Source organism: Plecotus auritus (genome assembly GCF_963455305.1).
Source record: "Plecotus auritus genome assembly, chromosome: 1".
Taxonomy (NCBI): domain Eukaryota; kingdom Metazoa; phylum Chordata; class Mammalia; order Chiroptera; family Vespertilionidae; genus Plecotus; species Plecotus auritus.
Window position 1 is genome coordinate 56,198,034 of NC_137770.1, and position 11,970 is coordinate 56,210,003.

Below are 11,970 nucleotides of genomic sequence, written 5' to 3' on the forward strand. Positions count from 1 at the left end.
CTGAAATCAATAAAAATATATTAACAAAACAAGAAACATTAAAAAAAAAGAATTTTACTACTAAAATGGTATATTGAGTATTTTACATCATTTGTCTTTTCCACCTGATAATTTTAAAGCAGACAATTTTTCAACTATTTTCTCTCTTGTGAAATTCCTCTAACACTATATGACTTTACATAATTTAATAATTTGTTGCTAGCTCGTTCTTGTAACAGAATGTTTTGTGTTTTGAGTTTATTAGCCCTCTGTATCCACAGTTCCTAGCATGTGGTATGTATGACTCCAAGTAAGTGTTGTTTGGTTATTGTAATACTAATTTATATAAATTAGCAAATATTTCTCTTCAAGGCGAGATGATCCTTACTGGAGCGAGAATAAAAAATTGTCTCTAGATACTGATGCACGATTTGGCCATGGATCTGACTACTCTCGCCAACAGAACAGATTTAATGACTTTGATCACCGAGAGAGGGGCAGGTTTCCTGAGAGTTCATCAGTACAGTCTTCATCTTTTGAAAGGTACATAGATTATGTTGCATATAGTTGTATTTAGTATATGAGCCTTGCTAGTGGTAAGTTTGGTTCTCTTAAAATCTATAGGTCTTAAAGTATATATGTCAGAACTGAGTGTTCAAAACAAATCGTATGTTTGGTTTTTGGTTTTCAGATGAAATAAGCTGTGTATTTGTTTTGTTTTGTTTGCTGTAAATTGCCTTCACTCTGCACCTTTTGGTACATTTTGGTGTGAAAACATCTCAAAATATTATAATTCAAGAGTCACGACGACTTACCCAGGAGGCTGTAAAAATTGGTTTGAATAATTAGAACTGTGAAATGGAACTAGTTTAAAAAAAGAAACAGATCTAAGAACCAAGCTTAGAAGCTACACAGTAACAAGAGTGAACAAGCTAAACCTGTATTTCCATGGAGAACCTGTATTTCCATGGAGTGACATTCCCGTTGGCCAACAGGTCCCAAATTCACACACACGAGGTGTAGGTCTTCTTTCCCTTTCTCTCGTGGGAAAGATATTCAGAAACGACCATGGAAAACATGAATCATTGAAATTTACTTTGTGCACCAACTCCTGAAGAGAAAACAGCCACCACTCTAAAATGATTAGACATGTAGTGTTTACATGATGACTTTCTACACTTCGAGAAGCCCTCAAAGACTAATCAGCCTATTTTTAGAACCTAAACTTTCTAGCAGCTTTGTCCTTTTGCATTAAGAGAAAAGACATTGTACTGCCACACAGGGATCAACCACAGCTAACTTGTCCAGTCAGGATTTGCTCTAATGGACAGTCCAACTGGCAGACCTATGTCCATGCTTTCTTTATAATGATTTTAGACCAACATTTTTTTAATTTAAATAAGTTCTAGGCTTCGAAAATGTAATGTTTGATCCTTTTGCTGATATAAGAAGTCTTCCCTTCAGATGTTGAATTTACTAAAATAATTTGCATAGCAGTTATCATACTCCATGGAAAAGTCAGCAATCCAGTTGTAGACCTTTGTTTTCCTTTACCTTATGTTCTGCTCTGTGTTCTCCTTTCCAAATGGAAAAATGCTGCAACATCCTATCTAATAAAGAGGGAATATGCTAATTGACCCTCACGCCAACACAAATATGGTGGCACCCAGGACAATAAGGAGGGAATATGCTAATTGACTGTCCCACCCTCAAAGATGGTGACGCCCACAGCCAATAAGGAGGGTATATGCTAATTGACTGCCCCACCCTCAAAGATGGCGGCGCCCACAGCCATTAAGGAGGGAATATGCTAATTGACTGTCACGCCCTCAAAGATGGCGGTGCCCAGTCCCCTCAGCCCCGCCAGGGTGGCAGGCTGGGCCTGCCCCCAGGCGGGCCCAGCTGCTCTGCATGCCTGCCTCTGGAGTCCCACAGTCCCCTCAGCTCCCCAGCCACCCAGGGCTGGCCCGAGGTGCAGGCAAGCCTTGGATGGCAGCTGCCCACGGCTACCCAAGGCTCAGGTACCAGGGCCAGCTGAGGCTTGCGCTGCTGGCAGTGGCAGCAGCAGAGGTGTGATGGGGCATCACCTTCCCCTGATCACCGGGTCGCCTCCCGCCCCTGAGGACTCCTGGACTGTGAGAGGGGGGCAGGCTGGGCTGAGGGAACCCCCCCTCCAGTGCATGAATTTTCATGCACCAGGCCTCTAGTCTACACTAATAAAAGAAAAAGATGCAAATTGACTGTACCTTTGCAATGCCCACCAGCCAATCAGGAGTGAGTATGCAAATTAACCCAACAAAGATGGTGGGTTAATTTGCATACACAGGCGCCCAGTGGCTGAGGGTGGGACGCAGGTGTTTCGCACTGCCCCAGCAGCTCCAGGCCTCTGGGCAGCATGGGAAGGTGGAAAGGTGGCTCTGGGCAGAGCGAAAGAACACCCTTACCTGGCTGGTGAGGCTTGGTTACGTATAGTTTTGTGCACTAAAAGGTTGCCGTTTCGATTCCTAATCAGGGCACATGCCTGGGTTGCAGGCTCGATCCCCAGTCAGGGCATGCAGGAGGCAATCAATCAATGTTTCTCTCCCTCTCTTCATAAAAAAACAAAATCTTAAAAAAAAAACCCACAAACACAAAATGCCCTCGTTTTATTCATGAGTTCTGTGAAATGTCCAAATAATGCCTGTGAATGGCAGTAACTTCTCTCAGTCATTCAAATTGCTCATGTTTTATAATACAGAATTTACAAGGGACAGCTAAAGAGGATTGTAATATGAAGAAAATTAAGAGGTAGCCAAGGAAAAACAACTAATCAACTGAAAATTGCCATAATAAGCCAGATTTAAACAAAGAATAAATTTGTATCTTGGATAACATGATAAAACTTCAATGCAACATCACAATTTATACTAGATGACTTTACTGGTATATGAATTAATACACTAGATTTATTTCTTCTACCTAGCTGCAAATATATTAAACAATTATTTCTTCACTCATTTCTCTTTCCCCCAGTGGTGGCAATTAAAACTGAGTAACTGGCCCTGACCGGTGTGGCTCAGTGGATAGAGCGTCGGCCTGTGAACTGAAGGGTCCCAGGTTCGATTCTGGTCAAGGGCATGTACCTTGGTTGCAGGCACATCCTCAATAGGGGGTGTGCAGGAGGTGGCTGATCGATGTTTCTCTCTCATCGATGTTTCTAACTCTATCCCTCTCCCTTCCTCTCTGTAAAAAATCAATAAAATATATTTAAAAAAAAAATAAATAAATAAAACTGAGTAACTGTATTTAACACTCGTTAATTTAGAAAATATAAAAAGGCTTGAGGAAAATAGAGACAGTAGATTCATTTTCTTATACCACTTGTTGGAGTGAAGTCTCCTTTGGGGGATACTGGTGAACAGAACATTTTTTCTGGTCTGAGTTACTGTTTTCTGGGCTTATCTCAGACAGATAACTCCCAAATCTTATGTAGGCCCAGATTATCTTGGCAAAACTCTCCAGCTCCCAGCACACAGCACAGCAATTTCTTCTGTTCTCTTTTCGAATGTTCAGTTTTGTTCCTGGGAATATGATTCAGTATTGAAAATTTGTTTGATAGGCCACCATAACAAGGTTAAGTAGGTTGGCTTTGTCTTTTTTTTTTTTTTTTTTTTTAAATCCAAAATGTGTTCATTGGCATGGTTTCCCACTCATCTTGATTTGAGGTGCTTTTAGTGCTGCTTCCTTCTGAAGGAGCATCCTTCTGTAAGCCTTGCTTTTCCTCCTGTTGGCTGACAGACAACAGTGGAGCAACCAACACACATGGCTAAAGACGGTGGTGATTTTATAGCAGGTTGGGCGTTTTATATCCATGAAGTAGGAATTAGGGCTCTGCACCAGATGTTTCTTCTTGTGTTTCCTCTTCTCTTCTGGAGAGGGATGGAGGAGATCCTTAGTGAAAGGCATATTGTCGTGGGGAGGTCGTCACCATTGGAAAGGGTTGGCTTTATCTTCCTAACCTTTAAAACTAAGTGGGAATACTGTTAGCTTTGGATGTGCCTCAATTGTTAAGAGCAGTGAAACATCCTTCAGGTTGGTAGTGCCTTGAATGTTTGATGTAATCCCTCCTTGATGCTAAAAAACCAACCTTAATTTACCTCAGTTTAAAAGATTATGAGTTGCCCTGGCCGGCTTGGCTCAGTGGATAGAGTGTCAGCCTGTGGACTGAAGGGTCCCAGGTTCGATTCCGGCCAAGGGCACATGCCTGGGTTGCGGGCTCCATCCCCAGTAGGGGGTGTGCAGGAGGCAGTCGATCCATGATTCTCTCTCATCATGGATGTTTCTATCTCTCCTTCTCCCTTCCTCTCTGAAATCAATAAAGAAATATATATTTTAAAAAAAATAAAAGATTATGAGTTGTTATCTATATAAAAGCCTAAGTGACAGTTACAACTGAACAACCCGAACGACCAGTTGCTATGATGCGCACTGACCACCATGGGGCAGGCGCTCAATGCAGGAGCTGCCCCCTGGTGGTCAGTGGGCTCCCACAGTGGGAGCGCAGCTCAGCCAGAAGCCAGGCTCTCGGCTGGTAAGCGCAGCTGCGGAGGTGGGAGCCTCTCCTGCCTCTGTGGCAATGCTACCAGGTGGTGGCGGCAGGCGCAGCAGGTCTGGGATGAGCAGTGGTGGAGCTGTGCCCAGCCCCGGCTGGGGCTCTTCTCCAGCCACCTGCCGCTTTGGCACTGCTACATCCCTCTGGCCGAAACCTGGCAGTCCGACATTCCCCGAGGGGTCCAGGATTGCGAGAGGGCTCAGGCCAGGCTGAGGGACCCAATCCGTGTACCAGGCCTCTAGTAATCAATAACATTGAATATTTTGGTGGCTTTGCCTTAAGTTATTTTTTACAGAAGATGTAATTATTATAGGTTATGTAAATAAAGTTAAGAAAAATAAGGCCAAGTAAGTACTTCTGAGGACCTATGTTCTTTGTTTTGGATAAACAATAGGCGAGAACGCTTTGTTGGTCAAAGTGACGGGAAAAAAACACGTCCTACTGCACGAAGAGAAGATCCAGGTTTTGAAAGGTATCCCAAAAATTTCAGTGATTCCAGAAGAAATGAGCCTCCACCACCAAGAAATGAACTTAGAGAAACAGACAGGCGTGAAGTACGAGGGGAGCGAGAAGAGAGGAGAACTGTGATCATTCACGACAGGCCTGATATCACTCACCCGAGACATCCTCGAGAAGCAGGGCCCGCTCCCTCTAGGACCTCCACCTGGAAAAGTGAAGGAGGCATGTCCAGTGACAAACGGGAAGCAAGGTATCCGTGTAGTTTCTAATGCCTCTAAAGTGGTACATATTGCATTTGGGTTAAAAGAAAGTTATAATAGAATTTTGATCGCATACCTTTTGGGATTTTGTTTAATAGAGTTGAAAGGCCAGAGCGATCTGGGAGAGAAGTGTCAGGACACAGTGTAAGAGGGGCCCCACCCGGGAGTCGAAGTAATGCTTCCAGCTATGGCAGCAGAGAAGGAGAAAGGGTCATTACAGACCGGGGAAGTGGAGCACAGGTAAGTGCTTATGAAGGTTTATGCTCAACTCTTCAGAAATCACTTTAGAGGACTTACCATTTTGATGTGACCTAGATTGGTAGATTAGAATGACTGGGAGACTAGTTTCCTGTAAAAAATCATTTTTCATATTTTATGGTCAGTAGTTGAACATCAGTAATTCAAAGAAGTTGGATATTAACCCTGAAATTCTTGTTCATTTTGTTGTTGTTATTAATCCTCCCCTGAGGATATTTTTTTCTGTTAATTTTTAGAGAGAGTGGAAGGGGAGGGGTGGGGAGAGAAACATCTGTATGAGAGAGACACATTGATTGGTTGCCTCCCATACGTACCCCTACTGAGCAACTGAGGTATGTGCCCTTTTTTTTTTTAATTTAAGAAAATACTCATGTTTATTATCTGATTTACATTTGACAAAGCAAAGGTAGGTGCAACAAAGAGCTGTTTGACAAAGTTAAGCCCCAGATATCAAACAACAGTATTTCCCTGGCTGCCCTAGAGGGCACTTTGGCACTTTTAGGTAGCTGTACTCTGCAATGCAAACCACTCATCGTAGACACTATGGTGCCACACTTGGAGTGTAGGCCTGCAGGCACCCTTGATCAGGAATCGAACCCACAACCCTTCAGTCCTCGGGCCAACGCTCTAACCACTGAACAAACAGGCCAGGGCTTTTAGGGACTTTTTTTTACTAGAAAAAAGTTTAATCCCTTGGCATTCTTGCTAACACCACTGTATACTTTCTGTTTTATTTAGAGCATTTATGACATAAATTTGGGCCTGGTGGCATTATAAGCTTTACTGTTTCTAATAAGTGGAAATATTCAGTAGATCAGTTCACTGAGCTGTTTACCTGTAAACCTTAAGACTGCGTATATAATCAGATATCCTGCTGTATTTAGAGTGAAACTAAGGCAGTATCATAGACTAGCCCTATGCATTCAGATATTCATTTAGGAAAGATGTCCTGGGAGAGATCCTATTCCTCCCTCGAAAGTTCTATTTTTCATCAATAAGTTGTTCGACCAGTGTTCTCTTTAGAGCTTCTTTAGCTCTATTTTTCTATAAGCTAAGTATCATAAAGTTTGACTCTTTTTTCCTCAGCTCCTAGGTTCTGTGTCTTTTGTTTCTTTGTGTTCAGTATTCTGTTTTTTTATAGGCATGGATATAAGAAGTTGTCAGAGCCATAGCACTAACTAGTACTCTATAAAACAAGATGACAACTCCTATTTTTATGTGCTGTTCACATGTTGATCATATACCCTAATTTGTCTCTCACTATGCTTTCTTACATATGTAGAGATCCAGGCATTATATAGAGATCCAGAAATACTCAGCATTCACAAAGTACCTGGGTGCTAGAAAGTATAGAAATGGAAATTACAGTGCTGAATCATTTCCCCCTACCCTACCCTAAGAAGCTTCTCAATGCAAAATAGATGGAAACCCTTTATATTTGTTGTTGTATTATTATTAATTCTTTTCTCTTCCCAGACATCTTACTAATTTGCTTCTGACATTAAAAGCACACTAGTGTCCTGGCCAGGTAGCTCAGTTGGCTAGAGCATCATCCCAATACACCAAGGTTGCAGGTTTGATCCCTGGTCAGGCGCATAACAAGAAGCATCCAGTGAATACATAAATAAGTGTAACAACAAACCGATGTTTCTCTCTCTTTCTCTAAAATCAATAATAAAAATTAAAAATAAATAAATAAATAAAAGCATACTAGCACAATTAAATTGGTGTGAGGCTGAGGGTGTCATGACTTCTCTTTTAATATGGTCTTCTTTAGCACTACCCTGAAGAACGACGTGTGGTTGAACGCCATGGACGGGATGCAAGCGGACCAAGAAAAGAGTGGCATGGCCCACCTTCTCAAGGGCCTGGCTATCATGATGCAAGGCGAATGGGTGATAGCCGGTCAGGGGCAAACATGATAACCCAACATACAAGGTAAGTAGGTAATTAGTTAAGAATTTTCTGCCAGCACACAACCATATCTTTATCCTTTCCTAAAGGTCATGATAGCTTCTGAGAGATTGTAGCAACACCCCTAAATCTCCCCAAACATTTCCCCATATTAACTCAAAATCTCCAGGAGATTTTATGAAGGGTAACTGATGTTAATTTTTGTGTTTATATTCCTCATGGTAAGTTAATTGATTGGCATTCTGGCTTATTGATCTAGAAACACGCCTGAATGTATGTCAGAATCTGGTAGATAATGAACATTAATTTCAAGTTGGAACCATCTTCTTGTTCACTACATGACATTCCTAAAATTCCTAGGAAGGAAGAAGAAAACTGAAAGTCTGTTCTGCTTCCTTCCTTTTCAAATAACTCTAGCAAAACTGGTGGACATTTAACCCACAGCCTGTTCATAGGCTAAGAGGCAAGCTTTATTTTCTTTTCACACCAACACCCATAGGGCCCTTCAGCAGGCAAGTCTTTGGCCTCTTCCTCTCTTGCATGCTCTTCTTTCTTTCCCATTGACCGGTCTTAGAAGACATTGGGTTGGCTTACTAACCCAAGTTACCACTATTCTATTGGGTTCATCTACCATCAAATTTAAGTGTTTATTTCTGCTTGTTGCCTTCACAGCCTCATCATTCATTCTGTCTTTGGTTTTTGAAGGTCACCAATGCCTTCATTTCTTGATAAATATAGTGTCCCTTATTATCTTAGGTCTTGGGCACTATTTCTCACTACTGCTTTTTTTGTGTGTGTGTGTGTGTTTTTTAAACACTCTTTCTAATGCATCATAATTTCCTTTCTACCTTTTTGATCCATTTTGCTGGTTTCTTCAAATGGAGTTCTATATTGTGATCTCCATGTAAATGGCCTGCTGTCTCCATAAATTCAAGGTCACATCCAATTCATTTTCTCCTGTTTCAAACTTTCATGTCCCAGTTATTGCCTATAGCTTTTTTTAATTTGCCAGTGCCACTAAGATCTCATTCACCCATACTGGAAAACCATGGGCCTCATCTTTGTCTTCATTCCTAGTATAAATTTCTAAGTATGGTTCAGTTTTTAAAAAACATTTGTAACAGCTATGCTTTCTTCCTCATTTCAGCTTCTATTCGATATTCCCAAATTGGTCTTTTTTCTGCTCCATTATTCACACTTTCTAAATTTAACCACTGGAACTTTTTTTTTTTTTAAATATATGGTGTATATTTTTTCTTTTTTAATTTCATAGAGAGGAAGGGAGAGGGAGAGAGAGATAGAAACATTAATAATGAGAGAGAATCATTAATAGGCTGTCTCCTGCATGCCCCCTACTGGGGATCAAATCTGTAATCTGGGCATATGCCCCAAATGGGAATCGAACCCATGACCTCGTGGTTCATGGGTTGATGCTCAACCGCTGAGCCACGCCTGCTGGGCTGGAAATGTTTTATTATACCATTTACTTGCTTCAGAATCACAAACAGCTTCTCTAGGTCACAGGAGCTAATCCAGATTTCCTCAGCCTGGCAGTCAGGCCTTTCTATAAACTGGTTTTATTCTACTTAATAAAACCCACTTCACTGTGGGTTTTCTATCTCCCAAAATTTAGGGTTTTTTGGTGGGTCTTTTTCATATATATATATATATATGACTAGAGGCCTGGTGCACAACATTTGTGCACTGGGGCAAGGGGGTCCCTCAGCCCAGCCTGCGCCTTCTCGCAGTCCGGGACCCCTTGAGGGATGTCCCACTGCTGGCTTAGGCCCAGCCATGAGCCTGGCTTCTGGCTGAGTAGCACTTCCCTTGTGGGAGCGCACTGACCACTAGGGGGCAGCTCCTGTGTTGAGCGTCTTCCTCCTAGTGGTCAGTGCGCGTCATAGCAACTGGTTGTTCCGCTGTTCGGTCGATTTGCATATTAGGGTTTTATTATATATATAATGTTCTCTATGTCAGAGGTTCAGCTTCCTAGTTGATGCTGATTTGGTGACCACACTTTGGGAACCACTGCTACAGTCACTCATGTGTATACCCTTAAATGGCTTTCTATGAGGCAAGTTCAACTACCTAAATTCAAATTCTCCCTCCACCATTTATTAGCTCTATGCTCTTGTGTAAGTTACTTAGCCTCCAGATGTCAGTTTCTTCATCAGTAAAGTGGGATGAGTAATGGTACTTAACCTCATAGGACTATTGAAAACAGAACTTACTTAATTGGGTAAAGTACAAATAATAGTGCCTGGTAAATTATAAGCACTGTGTAGGTATTAACTGTAATTATTTGTCCTTTTGTTCTCTGACTTTTTTTTTCTTTATACCTTTTTCAGTAATGCCTCCCCAATTAATAGAATTGTGCAAATCGGTGGCAATTCCATACCAAGAGGAAGTGGCTCTGGATTTAAGCCATTTAAAGGCGGGCCTCCACGACGATTCTGAAAATTAGCTCTCTGCCATGGTTTCAAAATAATTTATTGAAATCTCCAGTAAACTTTATTTGACTACTTACAAAGAGGACCTCTGACTTGCTTGAGAGTTCTGTCACACTTTTCTTTATTCTCCTTTTTTAAAATTTACCATGATTGCTTTTTTCAATTTTGGAGAAGTTGTTTAAATAGTTCTGTTGTAACTTTTAATAGTTTTGTGTATCATTCAACTTTTTTTTCTTGTAGCACCGAGACACATTGGAAAAGATTGGAATCAAAACCATTTTGTTTTATGCCATGTGAATAGAAAGGGTAGTTTGCAGCTGTGTGGTGGTAGTTTCATTTGCAGCCTGGCTCTGGTATCAGACTATAGAGTTACATGTCACCAAGCATTTTCAGCCTCCATTTTGAAGGCTGTATAAGCTGAAAAGGTCTGCTGTCTAATTTTTAAAGAATACGATTGTTCCTTGCATTTCTGAGTATTATGTAACCTATTTTTTGCAGAAGGTACTGTTACATGAAGTACATCTGTGTATCCTGGTTTTAAAGAATGTACTCTTTTTGAAATAAACCTTCATATTCTGTATAGTTGCTAAAGCGTTGAGAACCTTTTTAATTGTAAAGAAGAACCTGAGAACCGAGTTTCAGTTTAGTATAGCAACATACTTGTTCAGGTTTGCATGGTATGAGACCAAATAGATTAATGAAACCTTGGCTATGAGGTTTGTATCACTGAGGTTCTTAGAATGAGTTGTGCAGGTAAGTGCACTTTTAGGTAATCTGTACTGTTTGATGGATAAATTCCAACTCTGGGAATTATGTGGGTATTAATGTTTCCATGTTCCCAACCATGTTGAGAAGTGGAAAAAACGCAGGTTCTAGAAGGGTGAATCAGTTGGGTTTTGTAAATACTTGTATGTGCGAAGGCAATGTTGTCTTTTTGTGAAAATAAAAGTCCACACCTGGAAGTGTATGTGTCTTTGTTTACAGCTTTATAGGCATTAATCCTCCAGTCCTCTCTGGAGTTAAACCCAAAGTAATTGATGAGGTTTAGAGCTATAAAGGCAGTCTTTTGGTCTTTGTTCCTGGGAATAAGTCTAAGTCCATATACCTTCATATAAATCCGTGATACATAATTCATATGTTCTAGGTTCTTGGTAAGTTAAGCAATCTTGTATGTTCATACACAGTAAAAGATGGAAGGAAGTTCAGCTATCCAAGTTCAAATTCTTCCTCCACCATTTATTAGTTCTGTGATCTTGCACAAGTTGCTTAACCTCCAGCTCTCAGGTCTGAGGTCACCTTTTTATTTGAAGAGGAGTCTTTATTCAAGTTTTTATAAATGTTACTGTGTGGGTGTGGTCATGCCCATGAGATGGCTCAGACTTCTGAGTGCTGTGGGCAACCACCACACTCTGATCTTTGGCCCTTTGGAGAATTGGCACTTTGTATATTGCTCTGGATCTCATAGAGCCTTTGCTGCCCTTCCCAACCCTACAACTGTGGGAGCAAGTGGAGTGTGTGTGGGGGGGAGTGTTACTTCATTTCCTGATCCCCCACACTGTAGAACGGCGCATAGACACCTTAGTATAGGAATGAACTAATTTCAGCTTTGCCTTCTCTTTGTGACTTGGGTTATTATATCACTTGTAGTCCATTTGCTCATTTATAGAATGGAACAATCACAAGCAATTACAGTGGAACCTCATTTTACAAACTTAATTCATTCCAGAAGGCTATTTGAAAACTAAATCATTTTTTCCCATTAGCAACAATATAAACTGAATTAACACGTTCCAGACCCCCAAATGATCCTGTTTTAACCTTTCTTATATACAGTACATGTCTAATGTACTATCTATAAATAAACACTTTAAAAAAAAAGGATATGAAATGTAAATGAAAATTTAACAAAAAGGAAAGAAAATGTACAATAAAAAATGAAAATTGCCCAAGATGGTTTTGTTTAGTGGATAGAGTGTCAGCCTGCAGACTGAAGGGTCCCGGATTCGATTCCAGTCAAGAGCACATGCCCGGGTTTGTGGGAGGCAGCCAATCAATGATT

General features: G+C 40.9%; 1 protein-coding gene and 1 pseudogene across 4 annotated transcripts in view; one reads left to right on the top strand and one right to left on the bottom strand.

Moving 5' to 3' along the window:
• The window catches only part of SLTM (SAFB like transcription modulator), a 54,435-nt gene extending 43,559 nt beyond the window's left edge, over positions 1–10,876 (top strand). For all 3 annotated transcript variants that reach the window (XM_080649354.1, XM_080649355.1, XM_080649356.1), the window contains exons 17-21: positions 352–522; positions 4,965–5,279; positions 5,388–5,529; positions 7,325–7,485; positions 9,810–10,876. In XM_080649354.1, the coding sequence (XP_080505480.1) occupies positions 352–522; positions 4,965–5,279; positions 5,388–5,529; positions 7,325–7,485; positions 9,810–9,918 (898 nt within the window). In that variant the 3' untranslated portion in view covers positions 9,919–10,876. The remainder of the gene's footprint in view (positions 1–351; positions 523–4,964; positions 5,280–5,387; positions 5,530–7,324; positions 7,486–9,809) is intronic.
• On the bottom strand, positions 3,690–3,924 carry LOC308253204 (small ribosomal subunit protein eS27-like; annotated as a pseudogene). The gene has a single exon. The product of its transcript is annotated as a small ribosomal subunit protein eS27-like (transcript).
• Positions 10,877–11,970: the final 1,094 nt, after the last annotated feature.